This window comes from Misgurnus anguillicaudatus, chromosome 8, assembly GCF_027580225.2.
Source record: "Misgurnus anguillicaudatus chromosome 8, ASM2758022v2, whole genome shotgun sequence".
NCBI lineage: Eukaryota > Metazoa > Chordata > Actinopteri > Cypriniformes > Cobitidae > Misgurnus > Misgurnus anguillicaudatus.
This window is the reverse complement of record NC_073344.2, coordinates 22307504-22331282: the sequence shown is the minus strand read 5'-3', so window position 1 is coordinate 22331282 and position 23779 is coordinate 22307504. Positions and strand designations below refer to the sequence as shown.

The 23779-nt window shown below is 35.6% G+C and overlaps 1 protein-coding gene and 1 long non-coding RNA gene across 2 annotated transcripts in view; one reads left to right on the top strand and one right to left on the bottom strand.

The window, feature by feature from the left end:
- Positions 1-8431: 8431 nt before the first annotated feature.
- LOC129451202 (uncharacterized) lies at positions 8432-13294 on the bottom strand. Its single transcript, XR_008646669.2, has 3 exons — positions 12290-13294; positions 11629-11711; positions 8432-9374 (listed from the first exon to the last, which is right to left on the bottom strand). It is a non-coding gene; the product is annotated as an uncharacterized lncRNA (long non-coding RNA).
- Positions 13295-14757: 1463 nt separating this feature from the next.
- mmp24 (matrix metallopeptidase 24) overlaps positions 14758-23779 on the top strand; it is a 36397-nt gene continuing 27375 nt past the window's right edge. The window contains exon 1 of the mRNA XM_055213292.2: positions 14758-15122. Within this exon, the coding sequence (XP_055069267.1) occupies positions 14997-15122 (126 nt within the window). The 5' untranslated portion in view covers positions 14758-14996. The remainder of the gene's footprint in view (positions 15123-23779) is intronic.

Sequence of the window (23779 nt, the reverse complement as noted above, 5' to 3'; positions counted from 1 at the left end):
ACCCTAAACCGAAGCCACAATACTTTAAAAATAGGAACAAGCAGCTGAGCAACCAAGACGCGACAACCACACGAAAACAGGAACCCCCTACACGACCACGAAAAAACACGGAAATTTGTGATAATATCACGGAAAAAGAATAAAAATGTACGTGACTATATTACGAAACCTTGTGAGACTGGGTAGATTTTTTTCATCGTGTTCACACACTACCAACACACATTACTGTATGTCCAAACACCTTGTAAAAGTGGATTTTGCCTAATAGGTGCCCTTCACACGTGTTTTATTAAATATTTTTGTTTGTTTAAAATAAATCATTTCTATTAACTTTAAAAATGAATACTTTAATTAAATATGTATCCATTTCTTTGGAGAAAACAAATCGTTTTTAATACATATTATTTCTAAAATGGGAACCAATATCTTTGTTGTTTAGATCAACAATAGAATTTAAATTAATTTAAAAGAAAATATACTTTAGGTTTTATAAAATAGCTTTCATAGATGTAGAAAATATTGTTTAGGGCAAGTATTTATTTTTCATATTATTTAAAATATAGTTATAAAATATTATAAAAAGTTATAAAATATAGATGTGAACCATTACCCTAAATGAATGATTTTTTTTAGTTCAATGTTATAATGTTTAAAAATTAGCATGTTATGTTTTATTCACCTAAGTAGTTAATCATTGTTTAACCTTTTAGAAGTTTCAAAAACAAAAAGGTCTGTACATGAACTATTGCACGTTTTCATCGTATGTAGTTGAACTGGTTTCAGATATTTTTTTAGGTTGGTTTTGTTTTGATGTTTGTTTCTTTGCTTTTATTTGCAGGAATTGAGAGCATTGTTTCTCAGTCTGTCACCACAATACATTTACTTTATTTTTAGGATGAATTGATTTCCTCTTGACCTTTAACCAGACAAAATGTTTTAAAGCAAATGTGTACAACGTGTTATTAAGAAATTATAAATGGTATTACAAGTATGTCGACTCAATGTTGTTGCGTAGTGAATCATCTGCACTTAGACTGAGATTAAGGGCTGAATCTTTTTAACGAGATTAAGCTTCAATTTAAGATTTTATTTTATTTTATTATTAGCCATTATCTAGAAATGAACCAGCAGGTGCGAGTGCAAATATTTGTTTCCTTTTGTCGACTCCATCACTCCGCGTTACCCTACGTAGGACAAACAGCATAGAAATGAATGAATAGACGCAGTGGGCATGTCCAAATGTTTTACATATTTCATTACTATAGTGTATTACTATATTAATAAATGTGTGTGTTTTCCCTCCCAGTATTGACTACATTCACTGACAAAGACCTTTAAGGTTAAGTTACATCAAAGCCAGCAGTAACTGGGTGAGTCACAGCTTGCCAGTTTTCTTCCTGACCACATTTACTCTCATAACGTTCCAGTCGATGCACTTGAAAAGACGCTCGACTCCTCTGATGGTAACCGGGATGCAGAATGTTTTGAGTCTTCTGCAGAAATGTGAAGCTGTCGGGCAGGGTTGACATTTGTGGAAGTATGCGGTTAAGCCAGTCAACTGAATGCTTGCCAAATATCTGTGGGTTTAAACAGTGAGTTGCTGTTTCAGAGCTAATCGGCTTCTGGAGAAAATGTGCTCTCATCAGCAAACTACAGAGCTGCTGATGTGGTCTCACAATAAAATATCAGTGTTGATTTATTTGTTCTGATATCTGCCAAGATGATTCACATGTGCTGTGTGATGTGTCATGATTTAAAGCTTTTTGTTCTGTAATATTTGGAAATCTTTTGTTGTTCTGAATCTGTCTGTCTGCCCATTTATATCTACCCGTCCGTCCATCCATTTCTATTTATTCAATTCGATCTGCCTGTCTATCCATCAGTCTGTTCATCCATTTATATCTGTCTGTCTGTCTGTCCATCTGTCTTTATATTCATTTATATCAATCAATTTCCATTCATTCATTTCTGTCTGTCTATTTGTATCTATCCCTCTCTGCCTGCCTGTGTCTTTCTATCTATCAATTTCTGTCTGTCTGTCTGTCTGTCTGTCTGTCTGTCTGTCTGTCTGTCTGTCTGTCTGTCTGTCTGTCTGTACCCGTGAAGCCATAAAATCATAATTGTTTTTGTTCTTGAGGGTGTACATATAATAGAGATTATCCTGTGACATTTACAACCACTTTTATCATGTAATGTTTCTCAATAGAGGTGGTGCTGTCTGTCTGTCTGTCCATCCATTTCTGATTGTCTGTCTGTCTATCCATTTCTATCTATCTATTTCTGTCCGACTATCCATTCATCCATTTCTATCTATCTATTCATTTCTGCCTGTCTGTCTGTCTGTCTGTCTGTCTGTCCATCAATTTCTGATTGTCTGTCTGTCTATCCGTCTATCCATTTCTATCTATCAATTTCTGTCTATCTATCAATTTCTGTCTTTCTCTCCATCCATCCATTTCTATCTATTCATTTCTGTCTGTCTGCCTGTCCATCCATTTCTGGTTGTCTGTCTATCTGTCTATCCATTTCTATTTATCAGTTTCTGTCTATCTCTCCATTTCTGTACGTCTATCCATCCATTTTTATCTATTCATTTCTGTTTGTCTATCCTTCCATCCATTTCTGTCTCTCCACATCTGTCTCTCTGTACATCAACCCATTTCTGTCTGTCTATATATCCATTTCTGTCTATCAATGTCTGTCTTTGTCTTTCTATCCATTACTATCTATCCATTTCTGTCTGTCTGTCTGTCTGTCTGTCTGTCTGTCTGTCTGTCTGTCTGTCTGTCCAGCCATCCATCCATTGCTATCTATTAATTTCTGTCTGTCTGTCCATCCATATCTGATTGTCTGTCTGTCTATCCGTCTATCCATTTCTATCTATCCATGTATGTCTGTTTGTCTGTGTCTTTCTATCCATTACTATCTATCCATTTCTGTCCGTCTATCTATCCATTTCTGTCTATCAATGTCTGTCTGTGTCTTTTTATGCATTACTATCTATCCATTTCGGTCTTTCTGTCCATCCATCCATCCATCCATCCATCCATTTCTATCTATTCATTTCTGTCTGTCTATCCTTCCATCCATTTCTGTCTATCCATGTATGTCTGTTTGTCTGTGTCTTTCTATCCATTACTATCTATCCATTTCTGTCAGTCTATCTATCCATTTCTGTCTATCAATGTCTGTCTGTGTCTTTTTATGCATTACTATCTATCCATTTCTGTCTTTCTGTCCGTCCATCCATCCATCCATCCATCAATTTCTATCTATTCATTTTTGTCCATCCATCCATTTCTGTCTATCAATGCATGTCTGTGTCTTTCTATCCATTCCTATCTTTCCATTTCTGTCTGTCTGTCTGTCCATCCATTCATCCATTTCTATCTCTCCATTTCTGTATGTCTGTCTGTCCATCCATTTCTGATTGTCTGTCTGTCTATCTGTCTATCCATTTCTGATTGTCTGTCTGTCTGTCTATCCATTTCTATCTATTCATTTCTGTCTGTCTGTCCATCCATTTCTGATTGTCTGTCTATCTGTCTATCCATTTCTATCTATCAATTTCTGTCTATCTCACCATTTCTGTCCGTCTATCCATCCATCCATTTCTGTCTATCCATGTATGTCTGTCTGTCTGTCTGTCTGTCTGTCTGTCCATCCATTTCTGTTTGTCTATGTGTCTATCCGTCTATCCATTCCTATCTATCAATTTCTGTCTGTGTCTTTTTATGCATTACTATCTATCCATTTCTGTCCATCTATCCATCCATCCATCCATCCATTTCTATCTATTCACTTCTGTCTGTCTATCCTTCCATCCATTTCTGTCTATCCATTTCTGTCTGTTTGTCTGTGTCTTTCTATCCATTACTATCTATCCATTTCTGTCTGTCTATCTATCCATTTCTGTCTATCAATGTCTGTCTGTGCATTACTATCTATCCATTTCTGTCTTTCTGTCCATCCATCCATCCATCCATCCATTTCTATCTATACATTTTTGTATGTCTGTCTGTCCATCCATTTCTGTTTGTCTATCCGTCTATCCGTCTATCCATTTCTATCTATCAATTTCTGTCTCTCTGTCTATCTCTCCTTTTCTGTCCATCTATCCATCCATCCATCCATTTCTATCTATCCATTTCTGTCTGTCTGTCTGTGTCTTTCTATCCATTACTATCTATCCATTTCTGTCCGTCTGTCCATCAACCCATTTTTGTCCGTCTATCTATCCATTTCTGTCTATCAATGTCTGTCTGTGCATTACTATCTATCCATTTCTGTCTTTCTGTCCGTCCGTCCATCCATCCATCCATTTCTATCTATTCATTTTTGTCCATCCATAAATTTCTGTCTATCAATGTATGTCTGTGTCTTTCTATCCATTCCTATCTTTCCATTTCTGTCTGTCTGTCCATCCATTTATCCATTTCTTTCTATCCATCCTTCCATCCATTTTTGTCTGTCTGTCTGTCTGTCTTTTTATCTATCAATTCTATATCTTCTATTCATTTCTATCTATTAATTTATGTCAGTCTGTCTGTCTGTCTGTCTGTCTGTCTGTCTGTCTATTCATGTCTGTCTGTACATCCATGCATTTTTTTATCTATTCATTTCTATTTGACTGCATGTCTATCTGTCAATCCATTAATTTCTGATTGTTTGTCTGTATGTCTGTCCATCCATCCATCTGTATGTCTGTCTGTCCTGTCCATCTATCTATTTCTATCTATTCATTTTTGTCTATACATCCATTTCTGTCTGTCTTATTGTTCATCTTTCCATCCATCCATCCATCCATCCATCCATTTCTATCGATTAATTTCTGTCTATCTGTTCATGTCTGTCCATCCATCCATTTTTATTTATTCATTTCTAAATGACTGTCTGTCTATTTGTCCATCCAACAATTTCTGAATGAATTGTAAAGTTAGTTTGACTAAAAAATTAAAGCAGCAACTGAATTTAAGTTTTTTAAGTTGAAAGAGCTGGATTTGCTTTTACAGTAGATACACATTACTTTACTGAGAATTTTGGATTTACAGTTCTATATTTACATTAAAATAATGTAAAATTAGAGATCAAAATAGGGTTTGTCATCTCTAAACAAAAGAAATTCATTGTCTGTTGACATCTGGATGAAATATGAGCCCGTCGATATTTTGTGAGGTGTATTCATAGAAATGTGGAGCAGTTTGTTTTAGATAATATTGTTTAGTTTGTGTTGAAAGATGGAAACTTTTAGGAGAGGTGGGGCTGAAACTGGTTGTGCTGTAATTCACTCATTCTTTACCTTCGACTCGCTCTATAGACAGCAGCTGAATCTCTGAAAACCAGAAGCAGGTTAAAGATTAACTGACGTACTCATGAAGCTATAAACTCATAATTGTTTCCGCTCTTGAGGTTTTGCATATAATAGAAACTATCCTGTGACATTTACAACCACTTTTTTCATGTAATGTTTCTCAACAGAGGTGGCGCTGTTGCCTTTGTAAAGCACAGTTCTGCAGTCTGCTGCTCTATATATGTACATTACAATGTAAAAACATTTTGTTACGTAACCTCAAATTATCTAAATGAGCTGATAATATAAATAATGACATGGTGCGATGTCTGGCTACCTTGATAAATGAATCATGGATACAAATATATAACTACAGTTATTACTGTAAAAGTAACTGCATGCATGTTTTGGACTGTTACATTTTATCACAAAATATCTTGAAATAACTCAAATGTGTTCCTGTAGCTCAACTGGTAGGGCATTACATTAGCATCACAAAGGTCATGGGTTCAGTCACGGGGGAAAAACACACAAACTGATGGAAAGTGTGGCTTAAATGCACTATAAGTCATTTTGGATAAAATCAAATGCATAAATGCTGAATAAAAATAGTTCAGTAACTGAATCATTGAATGCAGTAGCTACAAACTTCATTATTCATTTCTTATTCAGAGTTTAGCTTTTGCAAGGCTGCTTTGGAATGTTGTCATGGCCCACGGTTGAATCTTTTCTTCATTCAGCAGATCTGTTTACAGGCTGACAGAGATCCCTTGTGGCGACAAATAGAGTTTCATCAGGCGGTTAGAGGATAATGAAAAATGAGGCTTGTGAAATGCTCTTAAAGGGATTATTCACCTCAAAATGAAAAGTCTGTCATCTTTCACTGGGTTGTTCCAAACCTGCATGACTTTCTTTCTTTAGTAAAACACAAAAATCACCTGGGGACGTCATATTTCAGTCTTTAAAATGATACCATTATGCCTGGGACACACTGGATGATTTTTACATCTTAAATGATTTTAAATCCATGGGCGACCACAGAAGTAAGGACATTTTAAAGTGATTTTAACAACAAAATCTTCAGAACGAACCATTAGCGTAGCCATGATTCACAATGTGGGTGGGCCCAGAGAAAATCAGGTGGCCCTTAACCGAAAATGCATCTGTTTTCAAAATATACAAACACACAACTACACCAGCTTCAATATATCACCTTTTATTAAGAACAAAAGCCTGTATGGGCCCTATTTTAACAATCTAAGCGCAATGTGCAATAAACCAATAAGAGTCTCATCTCTCATCCCCTTTAAAAGCCAGTTGCGCTGGCGCCATCCCGATTCCATATTTTGGCAGAATTTGTAAACTAAAAAACTAAGCGGAGGAAGAAGACCACCAGTTTAGTATTGATATTAAAAAATTGCGTTGTTTTTATTTGTAATGAAATTGTTGTTTTTTGGTAAAACCTTTAAAAGTCGTTTTCTTTTAGTCATGGAAGTAAAAATAGCAGGCTTTTAATTGCTGTAAATGTATTGATAGCCCAGATAATCAGTGTTATCTCAAAGAATATTTTACAAATATGCAAGAAAAGCTTTGTACTTTAAAAATACTTTAAATAGTAGACTAATTTGTTAATATTTGAAGAGTTTCGTTGCAAAACGAGATAATTCAGTTTTTTTTTCAGAAATCTCATTTTTTTGGTAGTGCATTCCAATTAATATCAATTCAACTGCAGTTGGTTTGTTTTGATTTAGATCTTCATAACTTAAAAAATAATAATTTGACAAAAATGTTAAAAACAGAATTCTTCATTTAAACCTTTAAAAGTCGTTTTCTTTCAGTCATGGAAGTAAAAATGGCAGGCTTTTAATTGTTGTAAATGTATGGATAGCCTACATGATCAGTGTAATCTCAAAGAATAATTTACTTGTTGTCATAGTTGTCCAAGTCATGTTTGTGTAAAAAGTGAAAAGTTGGTTCAACTTAAAAAGTTACTTCAAGTGGTAACACCTTAAAAATTTAAAGTGGACATTTCACAAGATTTTTTTAAGATGTAAAATAAATCTTTGGTGTCCCCAGAGTACGTATGTGAAGTTTTAGCTCAAAATAGCATATAGATAATTTATTATAACATGTTAAAATTGACACTTTGTAGGTGTGAGCAAAAATTTGTGTTTTTTTTGGTTGTGTCCTCTAAATGCAAATTAGTTTATTTCTGCACTAAATGGCAGTGCTGTGGTTGGATAGTGCAGATTAAGGGGCGGTATTATTATAAGAAGATCCCCTTCTGACATCACAAGGGGAGCTAAATTTCTATGACCTAATTTTTCACATGCTTGCAGAGAATTTTAACCAAAACAAAGTTACTGGGCTGTCATTTTTCATGTTTTCTAGGTTGATAGAAGCACTGGGGACCCATTATAGCACTTAAACATGGAAAAAGTCAGATTTTTATGATATGTCCCCTTTAAGTTGATCCAACTTTTCACTTTTTACAGTGTGGGTGTCTTGTTTCAGCTATAAAACACAAAGCATCCGGTTAAAGCTTGAACGCTCTCATTGGCTATTGCAGCTGTCATGTCAGAGGAAGCTCAATCATAAGTTGTATATATCAAACCTGTTTGAATGATTTGGGTTTGGAGAGGCTCCAACCCGATCCGGAGCAACAAAGTAATTGAAATGACACCACACACTGGAGGCTGTGATAAAATCGGGTAAAGCCCCCTTTCAGTTGTCGAGTGGGCAAATCGGGCTTAAATCTTCACGTGTGTGGCCAGCCTTCTCCTAATGTGTTCCACAGAAGAACGAAAGTCATAAAGGTTTGGATTTGTGTCTATACACTTCAAAAAAATGATTGTCAAGAAAAAAACTTAGTATTTTTGTCTTGTTTTCAGTAAAAATATCTAAAAATTCTTAAATTTAGATGATGAGCAAAACGACCCAAGAAAATAAGTCTGTGTGATTTTGTGCATAAAACAAGCAATGAATTTTTCTTGAATTTAGTGTTTAAGAAAGTGTTCAAGATTTTTTTGCTTACCCCATTGGCAGATTTTTTTGCTTGTTTTATGCACAAAATCACTTAAATTTGATAAATTTCTTGGGTTGTTTTGCTCATCAAGAAGTTTCATTGTTTGTATTTATTATAAAGCAAAGGCAGTTGTGATAATTGACATGACTTGTATTGAACCTTGAACATTCATTTATGCATGTTATTGATATAATGTCTAAACTGAATTTTATATTTCATATTTAGTATTTAATATTTGTGACCCTGGACCACAAAACCATACAATTATACATCATCTGAAAGAATAAATAAGCTTTCCATTGATGTATGGTTTGTTAGTATAGGACAATATGTGGCCAAGATACATCTATCTGAGGTTGCAAAACATCTAAACATTGACAAGTGAAGTCCTTCGCAACACATATTATTAATCATAAATACATTTTCGATATATTTAGAGTAGGACATGTACAAATATTATAATGGAACCTGATCTGTACTTAACATACTAATAATTTTTGGTATAAAAATCTATAATTTTGAGGCTATTGCTACAAAAATACTCGTGAGACTTATGTTAAGACTGGTTTGTGGTCCAGGGTCACATTTAGTTAGAGTCATGAGTATCATGATGTCACCTTTGTCCACATATTTCACTACCAATTATGTTTTGTAATTTTTTTTATTGAACATAACAGTGTGAAGAGGATTTTCCAGAGCTCATTCGATGGCTCAGTTTGCTGCCGGAGGGCTGTGGTTGTAAAACAGGATTAGGCTGAGTTGTAACATGTGAACACCATGAGTCTCATAAACAGCATCAGTAAGCTTTAAGTACAGTTATTTTACAGTATTTCATATTTGAAGTGCATTCAAGATATACTGTATAAAGCAAACTTTAGCTGTGTAATATGAGAGCACAAGTGTGTACAAGAGACCTTGTACTGCAGTACATAAGCCAAGTATTCGCCTCTGCGTTTGCTACCTCACGTAGGAGTTACAGGCCTATGAGAAAATATATACGACTGACTTCAGATCAGCTATGATGGACAGCTATGTAGAGTTCAGTGACCTTTAGAGCCCCTGGAGAAAACAGGAAGAAAATATTGGCTTGATTAGTTTTCACTCCAAATGTTTTGGAACATAAAATCAGTTTAATGTCTCTCAGACCTACGATGAGTCACCAGTATACACACGTAATGCATTTAGCTTCTGAACCAAGCGTAAAGTTCGTCATCGTGTAAACAATGTTGTGTGTTTGAAACGCATTCGGAAGCCAATCCTGAATCAGTTGATTGATGTCATTTCTGTAAAAACATGCATGCATCACTGACTGAGAAAAGAATTTGACATGTGACCCCCGGACCACAGGTATATTTGTTGCAATAGCTAACAATACATTGTATGGGACAACTTTATATTTTTTTCTTTTATGTCAAAAATCATTAGGATATTAAGTAAAGATTATGTTCCATGAAGATATTTCCTACTGTAAATATATATAAAAAAATTATTTATCATTATTAATGTGTGTTCATTTGGGATTTTTGCATCCTTAGATTCCAGATTTTCAAATAGTTGAATCTCGGCCAAATATTGTATCCATACATCAATGGAAAGCTTATTCATTCACATATGTATAAATATTTTTTTATTGACCCTTATGACTGGTTTTGTGCTCCAGGGTCACAAATAAGAATGCAATGAGTTACCTTGTTAGTTAGGTGGAAAAACAAATTAATTCATAGGCAATACTGTATATTAGTGGTGCCTTTAAAAAAAAAAGGTTTAGCGTGTAACTTACTCTGACAGGTTTGTGGTTTGGGTTTGGATAACATTTCAGACTGCTCAGCTTTGCAAAGTTAATGTGAGTTATATAATGTAAATATTCTTACATATTTAAGGCAGTCGTGGCCTAATGCTGCGTTCACACCAGCCGCGGTAGAGGCGTCAAGCGCGAGTGATTTCAATGTTAAGTCAATGTGAAGACGCGTTGCCGCGCGTTTGGATGTCTCGCGGCGCGAATGAGGCGTGTAGCGCGGCGCGGTAGATGCAAATCCGCCTCACTCGCGTGTCTAGTTCGCGCAAATGCAGCAAATTGAGCGTTGCGCGGCAAACGCACGAGTTGAAAATGTTGAACTTTGGCGGAAAAACGCACCCCGTTAACCACTGTCCAAATACGGGTTACCATACCAACCATGGCCACTATGTCACTTTCACAAAAAATGTAACAAAGTGAAAATGTTACTGTAACAATTTAATGTTACATTACAGAACCTTACTGTAAAATGTAACCATTACATCTTTAGAGCATATCTCTATTATAAATATATGTGTGATCAGTACAAATAATCTTTTGTTTAGACACTCAGACTATAAAAGTAGGGCAAGGTTTAGCGTGTAACTTACTCTTACAGGTTTGTGGTTTGGGTTAGAATAACATTTCAGACTGTCAGCTTTGAAAAGTGAATGTGAGTTATATAATGTAAATAATCGTACATATTTGGGGCAATCATGGCCTAATGCTGCGTTCACACCAGCCGCGGTAGAGGCTTCAATCGCAAGTGATTTCAATGTTAAATCAATGTGAAGACGCGTTGACGCACGTCTGGAGGTCTCGCGGCACGAATGAGGCATTCGCGTGTCTAGTTTGCACCGCGGCAAACGCTCGAGTTGAACATTTTGAACTTTGGCAGAAAAACGCACCGCATTAACCAATCAGGAGCTTGCTCTAGTGGTGACATGATTACAGGAAGCAAGCGGAGTCGCAGAAGCCTATGGAAGGCCCTCCCATGATACGAATTTCCACGTGAATGTCTCCATGACTAGAATTTCATGTGCGACTTTCAAGCGCGAATTAAGCGAGTAAACTCAAAATGTTCAAGCGGGCAAACTAGACGCGATTTTGACGCCTTAAACGCGGCTGGTGTGAACCCACGGTAAGGGGGCGTGTACACCAAAATGCTTACGCCTGTTGCTATCGTATGTTTATAATTGTTTCCAATGCCAGCAGCAGGGGGGGTTTGTCCGCAGGGGAATTGCTCAGCTCATCAATGTCACTTTTCACTTGGCTGTCCACTCAGAGTGGAGGACAACCAACCGGCCTATCGAACAACGACTGATTAACAGAACAGAAGTATCTTAGCAACCAATGCGCCCTGCCAAAAAAACGCTGGCAGGTGCCCACAGTTGGCATCAGCCTGGCATTTCAGCCATATACACGCCCCCTAATAGTTAACCCCAGTTGCGCCCTGGGCGCTGCAGTGATAGGTGCCTACTGCTCCAGGCGTGTGTGTGTGTGTGTACACAACTTGCAATGTGTGTGTTCACTACTCACTTGATGGGTTAAATGCAGAGGTCACTGTCCAAATACGGGTTACCATACCATGGCCACTATGTCACTTTCACTAAAAATGTTTACTGTAACAATTTAATGTTACATTAAGGAACCTTACTGTAAAATGTAACCATTACATCTTTAGAGCATATCTCTATTATAAATATATGTGTGATCAGTACAAATAATCTTTTGTTTAGACACTCAGACTATAAAAGTAGGGCAAGTCCTGCAATGAAGTGTTAATTGTTGCATCTATAACAGTAAAGGGTGAGATGTGGGCGAGAGACACAGATGGAGCAAGATTTTCTCTCTCTCTCTCTCCCTGCAGATGCTGTTGGTTGCTGAGTGGGTGAAATGTGTTTTGGCCTATCTGAGATTCACACTCCAGTGTTTTATAGCAACCATAAAGGCAAACCTTTTTACATCATTTGCTGTTTTATATATTGATATCCCCACGCTAACTAGGTTATTTAATAACTGACATTAGTAACCGAGATAAAGCTGTAGCTGCTTTATATAAAAATAGTAAATATAGACTACATCTTAGATAGTAAAAGTGTGACATCTAACCCCAGTCTATCTGTTGTCACTGTAGTAAATGAGTGATCTGTATGCTTTGTGTTTGTGCTTTGTATGTAAGGTGTGTATATTTTCTTACTCATGTTTTTGTGTGCGTCTGATCAGGTTTGCTTTAAGACAGCTCCAGATGGAGAAACTGTCAGAAATCAGGCCTTCCCTTCATCTCTGAAGCTCTGGCCTTCATCCCATTGTTCACAGATTTAAGCATCTCCAGGGTTTGGTGTAGACTCATTGTACATTGTGACCCAGATTTGGTGCCTCGTGGACAGGTGGTGCACCCTGCCACACCGCCGGTCTCTCTGACTTCCGATCTCTCTCTGCTGGACATCTTTTTTCGGCCATAAAACCCAGACTGCATTGAACATTACCGATTTTGCTGTTTGGAGAGAACACCACAGTTAAAAAAGGTAATCAAATATGATTCATAATGTATTTTCATCTTTCATCCATTGAATAACATTATGGAAATTAAATTTGCCGTGCGCAATAATTGACATTAACAAATAACGATCATTTTAATCTTACTAGGTGTGTAACTGCCCACAGCTAAAGTGAAATTAATACTGCATGCCAATCATTTGATCTCATTTGCGTCATACGCCTCAGTTTGATCTTTGTAATATAACAGAAGATCACAAAGGCTTTGGTATTTGAAAGTGCCCGAGTGTTTATCATTACAGCTGAACGAATGCAGTCATTTAATAAGAAATCATATTTTAAGAAACACAGTTTATCATAAGATGTGTCCCTTTTTGACATTCATTTTGTTACATGTTACATTATTATTATATTCATAATTTATATCCTATAATAAATCTGCAAAAATGTTGGCAAACTATGTATCATTGAAAAGGTCTAAGAACGTAGTTGTCATATTTCAAAACCTTTTAGCAATAGCAATAATGTGGTGAGAGTAATTTATTAATTTGTGACAAGAGTATACAGCAAAACGTTGACACCTAGTGGCCTTTGTTGGTAAAACCACAAACCTAATTTTTTGTGATTTTAACCTGAAATTTGGATCACTGCTAGTTTAGACTTATGTCTTTACTTAGCATTTCTGGTGTGAAACATTAAAAAAAAAAAATTTTATGTATACAACATATATACTTTATTGCATTATTTGTATTTATTAAAGCAAATGTAAACTGCTATAAAAATTTATTAATTTAATAGTTTTGCAGTTTATCATAAGATGTGTCTCCTTTTTTGATGACATTAGCCTAATAAATGTTTTATTTCTACGTTTTATTTCTTAGTGACAGTCATTTTGTAAAATGTCACAGACCCTATAGGAATGCATATTAATTATTATAATATTCGTAACACTATATCAGATAATACATTTGCAAAAATGTTGGCAAACTGTGTATCATTCATTGGAATGGTCTAAGAAAGTAGTTGTTATATTTCAGCAATAGTAATAATGTGGTGAGAGTAGTTTATTAATTTGTGACAAGAGTATGCAGCAAAACGTTGACATCTAGTGGCATTTGTTGGTAAAACCACTAAACATTTGACACATTTTTTGGATTTGAAATTTGGATCACAGCTAGTTTAGATTATGTCTTTACTTTTGTACCATTTCTGGCGTGAAACATTTTAATTTTTTTGTATATCTTATGTATACAATATATACTTTATTGCATTATTTTTATTTATTAAAGTAGGCATAAGTAAGTTACGTAAATTACGTAAATGTAAACTGCTATAACAATTTATTAATTTAATATTTTTGCAGTTTATTATAAGATCTGTCCCCCTTTTTTTGTTGACATTCGCCTAATAAATGTTTTATTTCTTGCATTTATTTTTTGTGTGTCTTTGCGTTTATTTTTATTTTTGTTGTTTAATAAAGTCACAGACAACTTTACTTAATAAGAGGATATGAACTCTTGGTCATCTTATAACATAACGTAACACAACATAACATAACATAAAATATCTTACACATATTCAGAGTATAATTGTGGTAAAGGTTCTTGTTTTGTGTTTTTGTTGGCCTAAATAATGTGTAAATTGACATCAGTAGTAATGTATAAAATGTATGGTTATTGTACATTCTTAGACCTTTATTAATAAATTACTCAGTGTAAAGTATAGACTAACCTGGTTTTCTGTATTTAACTGCTGAGCTCATACTTTTAATTTTATATACATTTTGCAGAATAAATATACAAGTACAAACATGAACTAGGAAAACATTCATATTTCAAATATGATACAATAACTATAATACAAAACGTGAAATAAACTAAGTAGATTTACATGAAGAAAAAAGCTAAAGTGATATAATAAAATATTTAAATAAACTTTCATAAACCAACAAACATCTGAGTTAAAATATTATGTTAAATATATTATTATTGTGTATAAAATCAGCAGAGCTCCTGTGCGCTGATCGAGTACGACGTAATGACGTCTAAAACATCGAAAACGAATCGTTGGGGATTTGGATCACATTGGAGCGCCACTAATGCAAACGAATAACTGAATCATTTAAAACGATTCCCTAAGCCTAGTCGAATGAATTCAAAAGAACCGATTCACAGATCTGTACAGCGATGCAGCGCGTGTGGATGTGAGAGGTGCAGCATTCGCTCGAGAGCATCAAAGGCGCAGCATCTTCATCTGACGCACGCGTAAAAATGGCATTGCGCATTTAAAGCTCGACTTTGGAGAGCATCACACCAGGAATACAGGACCATTATTGTTTTCTAAAGACCGTAAACAGGACACAAGCCTGGAAATCAACGGTGGACAGTGGGGGGATTTTGGGGACAGTCATGGCGGGGGTGGGAGCCAGGGGGAGAAGGACGGGACTCCCGGGGTTCTGTTGGAAAACATGCTATTTCCACATCCTATTCTGGGTCGTGTCTGTTTGTGGAGAAGAGAGGACATTTATCGTTGAGGTAGGTGGAGATCAAATGTCCACCATCCTCTGTTTCATTCAGCGTCAACATATTGGCACAATTATAGCGCAGGCTGATCTTTACGCACATGTTTTTGGTTAGAATAAATGGATGTTTTTAATAGATGTAGGTCAAACTTAATAAATCATGATTTAGAGAGGCATACATGTACAAATGAATCATATAAACAAACAATGCACACTCCTCCTATAGGCTACAAAAGATATTTCTAATTATTATCATAAAACACATTTACGGTATATTAAGAGACACGTAAAAACGACGTAGTACAACTGCAACAACAATGTAACATCTAAAAGCATAATAGAAACCTTTCTGATGTGTCTGTATATGTATTTTTTTTCTACTACAGGCAGTGCACAACTGCAACAATAACAATGCAAGCCATCCACATGTTATCCAACGAAGTATTATGATCTCTCTTCTCCATTTTGCCTTATATTGAGCTCCAGACAGACATTAAGTGTTTGATGTTAGCTCTTCCTGGAAATACAGCACACTGAAACCATTATCAGGTTGCCAGTAATTGGATAATTTCATTGCGCCACTCACTTCACATGCATTTCCATATTATACCCCACATATCTTTTGTCTCTGCATGTTGTGGGCAACATGTTTTTATGCTCAATGCCATCCTAGATGCATGCACCCTATTGAGCAAAAACAGGACAAAGAGCTTAAGCTCAGATTAAAATAAATAATATATAAAATTATTTTGTAAAGAAAGACCTTACAATAAATACAATGTATGGCAGTATTCTCTTATGTAGGTTGTATTTATAGTCACACAAAGCTTTTGTTTGGATGTAGAGATATTGCTTTTGTGTGTGTTCCAAATATAGGTTCCTCCATAATTGATGCGACAGGCAGGGATGCTTTTGAGTAAAGAGGCAAAGCTCACCAGAGCAGTGCTACTGGATTCAGCTTTGTTTTGGCACGGGCTTACTCGCTGAACAGTTATTTAAAGATAAAGCATTTTATTGCATGACAAAACAATAGGCTGTTTTAGCTTTAAAGGACATGCATTAATTTCCAATTTGGTCGAAACCTCTTTTATAATAACAATATAATAACAATGATGACCTACAAAATGTTAAAGACATAAATGTGTAGTACCATCCTAATCCTACTGCTGTATGTCTTTTGTTTGGTATTGCAGAAAAGGACAATAGATGTATGTACATTTTTGAATTGGTGTCCTTTTCTGCCCTCATGCCAGGGATGTGTTACCCCCCATTTCTTTGTTTCATTCACCGAGTGCAATTTATAGCAAAAGGGCCTTTATGCATAAATATACACGTAACATGCCTTTACAGAAAAGCCAAATGCAATTTATGGAATGTATATTACAGCATAGGTTTATGTTCAAAAAACATTTATTGCATTTCAGCACAATTGCGAAAGACTTAGCAGTGAAGATGCAACATGTTTACAATAATAAGAAATCGCTTAAAGGTTAAAGGTAAGCCAGCTTCATGACCTAATTTTTAAACAGCATTTGAAAAATATCTGTGGTTGTGTTTATCTAATTCATCTGCGTAAACAAATAAATGTTTTTTTACCTATTGCAGCACATTCTTTTAACAATTACAATGTTTATTGCTTACGATCTCCAAAAAGGTTAAAGTGGAAAAAATAGGTTTCGCCACTCCAATATCCTATCAAATATAAAAATCATCAAATTGTGATGATCCTGTTAAATGTGCACATTCTGTTATTATCAGATATTAATCTTTAAAGATTACAGTATCAGATTATACTATATTATATAGATTATCTCTTTGTCTGAATTCTGCTTTACTAAATGACAATAATATCTGAAATCATCACCAATGCTTGCGTGGGGATTTAAACATGTTTCATGTTTGGTCGTTCACTTCAGTTTGGTTGTTGTGAACCGTTCATATAATCTGGATCTTGATTCGAAAGTGCTTGATTTGTTGTGTCCAGCCAGCCCTAAAGCAGCATCTTTATTTGAGTGAGTTAATGATGAAGATAAGGGTGAAATGATGATGGTAATTGCAGCTGGTGAAGATGTTGGGCATTTTTGCCAACTCTTGCATTTTGTTTCATTCAAACCGATCGTCTGGAAACATTGCGTTCTACCTTGTGAATCATGCGGTGAGTAGGCTACGGTTTATACTAGTTTTGGATTGTTGCCTTAGAGCTGACTTGATAATATTTACAGTATGCTTACTGTATTGCCCCAGGCACAGCCAAAAATAAGACTTTTGTTAATATTTAACTCTTGCACTTCTAGATTTTCCTGATGCATACATTTTTGCTTTGTGTTTTGACAGAAATAGACAGCTTCTGGTGCGTCTACTCTTTTTCTACAATCTAATTTGTATCTCAGCAGTAAAATAATAAAAAAGTCATGCTGCAATGCATGATGTGAAAATTAAACTGTTGGTCTGTTGGGTTAAAATAGCCCAGAAAATGTTTGTATTTGACCGAACAATGGGTTAAAACAACCCAGCATAGGTTAAAATTACGACCCATTTTTTAGCATGCATATAAGGTTACTGTAATCCAGACAAAGCTAATTTTATTGAGATCAAAAAGTGCAATGCTGTGACAACACATTTTCAGACCCCCAGTATACAGAAAAGATTTAATGATGAAAGGCTCTTTAAAAAAAAAATCAAAAAGCTGCATTAATTGCATTTTTGTGAAGGAATTTTGTTAGAGATCAGATTCACAACGATTATCAAAACACACACAGAGTTTAAAATTGGTAAATAACATTTTGGCTTTAGTTTTTCATAAATTGGGTAAATTCATCAGAAACACATTTTTTTAATGCAAATGTTTTCTCTTAATTGACGAGATAACTAGTCAATGGCGGGGAAAGAGTTAAAAAGGCCCTTATATGCACCATTCAGTGGCGGCTTATGACTGCTCTTCTGAGGGGCGCAAATTCAAAATAAGTGTTCGGAGTGTCATGTTTGTTGCTCGTGTTTTCAAATATGTGTTTGTTGCGTCATGTAAAACCATGTGCATCATGTGTTTCGTCAAAATAAGTGCCTGCTGCACACGCGTCAAAACCGTTTAATATAAAAGTGACACTCATGTTCACAAAATACACGCAAGACACTCCCTTAACAGTAAACTCTGATTACGCATGAGATTATGCAAGTATCTGGCAAACGCGAGCGTCTCTTTTATCATAAACTCTTTAGACGCGTCTGCAGCAGACACTTATTTTGACAAGACACGTGATGCACACAGGTTCACTCAACGCGCAGAACACATATTTTGAAATTATGAACCACACACATGACGGGATACATACATGTTGTGACGAACTTCGCATCGCGCGCCCTCGAAAAACGAAGTCACCGGCCGCCACTGGCACCATTTAGGTACAAAGGTGTGTTTTTAAAATTGTACCACAGCTACTGCCCCAGTGACAGCGTTTGTACCTTTTTCTGAGAGTGTAAAAGTATAGTATTATTGTGACATAGGGCTGCAACAAACGATTATTTTGATAATCAACTAATCTATCGATTATCAGACTGATTAATTGATTATTTCAACGACTAATCCGTACGTTTATAATAAAAGAGATGCTCACGTTCACAAAATACACACAAGCACTCCCTTAACAGTAAACTCTGATTACGCATGAAATTATGTGAGTATCCGGCAAACGCGGGCGTCTCTTTTATCGTGAACCCTTTGGACGCGTCTGCAGCAGGCACTTATTTTGGCAAGACACGTGATGCACATAGGATCGCTCGACGCGCAGAACACATATTTTGAAATTACAAACCACACACATTACGGGCTACATATGTTGTTATGAACTTCACATCGTGCGCCCTCGAAAAAGAGTCACTAGCCACCACTGGCACCATTTAGGTACAAAGATGGGTTTTTAAAATTGCACCGCAGCTACCGCCCTAGTGACAGCATTTGTACATTTTTCTGAGAGTGTAGAAGTACAGTATTATTGTGAAAGTGTCGTTGGACAGGACAATACTGTAAATTCACGTGTAGGGCTGCAACGATTCGTCGACGTTGTCGACAAAAATCGATAATAGAAATAGTCGACAATGAATTTCATTGTCGACGTTGTCGCCAGACATGTTTTTTCCGACCGAGTGAGGCGTCTCTCTTCATTACAATCTCTGCCGAGAGTCGCACATGCGCATTAGCTTCTCTGCTCAGTGATAACATACAGAAATGGCAGCCTCCAACGCAGCAGCTGTGCGTACCAAAACATCCGAAGTTTGGGAGCATTTAAGCCTGGATACGGTGAATAAAAAGATTACCTGCATGGTTTGCAGAGCAGTCTTTGCGTTTCACAGCAGCACCTCAGTCATGCACGAACATTTAAAGAGAAAGCACGTCGGACAGTTGAATGAAACGGAGTTTGACTCGCCTCGGTAAGATGTTAATAACATGGAAGCCAATACGTTTTGTTTTGGATGTACATTGTACATTTTATAAGCGTATTTTCCTGACAAAATTTTAAATTAAATGCATGCAGTCTGAAGAAGAGAGCCACCATGGACCCCTTTCTGCAAAAGAAGCAGACGTGCACCCCACAACAGGCGAATGCCCTCACTGAGTATATATAAAACTCTGTTTTTGTAATTTTTCAGAAATCTCGTTTTTTGGTTGTGCATTCAAATTAATATCAATTCAACTCAAGTTGGTTTTGATTTAAACCTTCAAAACTTAAAAAATACAGCATATATATATATTAAAATAGCTGAAATACATAACTTCGTTTTGTTAAAATCATAGTAGCTGCAATTATTAAAAATGTAAAACTTGTTTTCATTGAATGTAAAAAAATTTCATTGAACTACCCCCTTCTTTCTTGTTTCCTATCATTTTCCACAGAATTAAAGCAATCTCATGCTAAATTTTAGAAAAAAATAATAATTATTCGGTTAGTCGACGAATCGTTTCAATAGTCGGTGACTAGTAGACTATTAAAATAGTCGCTAGTTGCAGCCCTATTCACGTGGCATGTTTTTAAATGTTATTTGAGTAGTGCTTCATTCTGTCTGTGAACTATCATGAATGTTTCATTGACCAGGTGCGAATTGAAACGACAACGATATTCTTAGTGAGCCATATGACACCTGTTTTAATGGATGACAGCTGTCGGCAGATATCTTCTCAGACCAGAGAGGTGGTCTCACTTATCAAACTGTGTAATTACTGATGCTTGTTGAGGGAAGCACTAATCTCATTGTTGCTTATAATAACCTAACCCAAAGTATTAAAAAGATAGATGAAAATTCTGTCATCATTTACTCAAACCTGTATTAATGTCTTCGTTCTGATGAACACAAAGAAAGATATTTTGAGGAATGACTGAACCAATCAGAAGCCCCAATGACTTCCATAGTAGTGTTTTATCCTAATGGTCCGATCGGTTTCGTTACAAACATTTCTCAAAATATCTTCATGTTGATACAAAATATCGGTGAGAGTGAGTGAGTGAGTGAATGAATGAATGAGTGAATTATCCATTTAACTCTTTCACCGCCATTGACGAGATATCTCGTCAATTAAGAGAAAACGCTTCCCCGCCAATGACGAGATTTTCCGTCTTTCCGCAATACTGCTATTATCCACCGCAACTTTTTAAACCCGGAAGTATTGCCCTATGGCAAGCAGCTGCATGTCCGTGTTTGTTTTAAAGATCGCTCTGAATGGGATCTCTATGAAAAGTCCGTCACAAAAATGGAATTATCTCTGCTTATTGCTCAAAATGTGGTGTTTTTGCTGAAACCTACCCATATTTAAAAGCTGATTACAAAAGAACCACTGAAGGTAGGATGAAACGTTTTTTTTTGTTTGAAAGCAGAGGGTCCGTTCTTTCATTTGGTATATTGTATGTTTATATATTTAAAGAAGAACATTTTCTGGAAGGCATTAAACTTTGGTGAAAATCATGAAAAACGCTGGCGCTGGCTGGCAACTTTTAAAAAAAACGCTGGCTGTGAAAGAGTTAAACTCCCTTCAGACTTTGTGGTACAGAGATGCGAGGACCATTTAGGTATTGATATGTATATATCTGGTACCAATTTGTACCTTTAAAGTACTAATATGCACTCTTTGGTACCAATCCACTTGTTAAGTATGATGTCATGCAGCGCTTCCTGGTCCAAACGATCTTAAATGCCACAGGAAAAAAATGCTAATAGTATATTTTTTGTATGTTTTTGGTAATTTTGCATTATGATACGAGTAATAATATATGAGTTATAATATACAATCGTATTATAATGCAAAACTACCAAAAATGTCAATATACACTAGTAATACCTGGCCGATAACTATTCTGAATCGCACAGCCGATATTATTTGCAGCTTTTTAAGGACTACGGCTTTTGATCAGTAAGTCATTATCTATCTGGAATCACTGTTAGTTTGAGTCGAAAAAGCAACACTCGTCAAACATAATCATTATATATATTCTTTATTATCATGAAAATACCTGAAAAGGTTTGAAGAACAGCAATATAAATATATGCTTAAAGGTCCCGTTCTTTCTGTGTTTATGAAGCTTTGATTGTGTTTACAGTGCACAATATAACATGTGTTCATGTTTCACATGTAAAAAACGCGGTATTTTTCACACAATTTACTTATCTGTATAGCGCTGTTTTCACTGTCCTCAAAACAGGCTGATGTCTTCCTTGTTCAATGAAGTCCCTCCTTCAGAAATACGCAACGAGTTCTGATTGTGTAGTTTGTTTAGTGTGTTGTGATTAGCTTGCCATTAGCTTAGCTGGCGACTGACGTATTCTTGTGGGCGGAGTTTAGTCAAAAAACTGTTCTAGTGACATCATTAAAGCAGGAAGTAGAGGGCTGTAGTCCAAACCGGCCGTTTGCTGTAGGCGAATTCTGTTAAAGAAAAAATCGCATGGCAGTGAACATTGAGCTTTAACAATTTACAGGTATTATTTATGCTATTATAGCAACATTACACACTAACTAGGGTTTAAAAAATAGAATCAGAAAGAATGTGACCTTTTAAGCCATTTCCTGGAGCTGCATGTGTATGGTTCTTCTTCTGCGGCACATATTGAGTTTCTACACGAGAGCGCCCTCTGGCTTTTGGATGTAGCTGCATTTTACCGTAATTCATTGAGTAGCATAGCAAACATCACCAGCCAATATGTCAGTGCACGCATTAAAAAACACCCGATCCTAATTTTTATCTCCATATCAAAATCCAAGATGACCAGACATGGACTCATGGTCATGGATTATTTACGAATTATTAATATTTTGCTGTCGTTGAGTCCTTTAGCCTGGAGACTGCTATGTACACTGTGAGTGCATGAGAGTTGAATGAATTGAATGAAAAACAAGTGAGAACACTGCCAAATCTTCTGATATATAGGCAGAACCTCTGAGGAATTAAATGTTTTTGTATGCGGGGAGCGTAATGTTTACAGTACAGCCGGCAATCCATCAACTGAATGTAGATATGACATTTCTCCGGTCATACCACACATCAGATTGAATCAAATCTAGGAAACAATAACGAACACAATCTTTTTATGGATGGCTTGGCTCCCTGGCTGTAAACATATGCAACATTTTTTGAAAACAGCTTTATTTGTATGCATGTGTTACACAAACATGACCTCTTAAACTGCACTGTTATTATTAAATTATTATTAAATATTTCTCTGTTTGATAAGTAAATATAGCTCAGCAGATGGCAGTTCATGTCTTAACAAACTTTGTTTACGATGTGTAAATCCTTCAGGTCTGTTAAAATACTGTATAAATACCATGCATTACCATGATATCAGCATTGGAGTATTTTGCTGTGTGGATATAAATATATAATGTTTGCTTGGCCTATTTTTGTGTCTGACAGTAAAATCCAGTTAGAAGAAGATCTTTTGGTTTGTGTGTATCTCTTGTGAGATGTCTCTGTGAAGAAAGCGATTGTTGTGATGTCTTTTTAAACGCCCGTCTCTGCTCTCTGTTGACGCTATTCGAATATTTATTATGATATTTAAAACAGTGAATGAAATTATTACAATGTCACATTATGTAAATGTGTTAACTGCGAACTAATGACTAAATAGATGGATAAATGTGATGGTGTTTCACACATTTAATCTACTTGTAAATGCAATAAATGTATTATTCTCAAAGGAAGTTTTTCATATGTAGATATTCTGTCATTTCAATGTACATTAAAACATATCTATCACATTGTGAAATAAAATATTTTTTCAATATCATTTATCTATTTTTTATTTGTTTTTTAATAAATGCAAAATGTCCCTTTTATATTTATTTGACATATGTTACATTAGTGTAGGCTGTATGTGTTTAAATGAATATATGGGCAAATAAATTAATAATTGCATACAAAATAAAAGTGCGTTTTTGAATATTATATATGTTTAAGTGCTGTGTGTAATTATTATGTATATATTATGTATGCATTTAAGAAACATTTACATGTGTATATATATTTTTTATATATTCTATATTATACATAAATAAAAAGATTATAAATAAAAACTAGTGCTTGGCAAACAATCGAGCACCCTTACAGGCAGTGCAAAGAAATCAAATCTAATAATAACATCTAATCGATCATTACAAGCATGCATGTGTGCTAGAAACACTCTTCATTC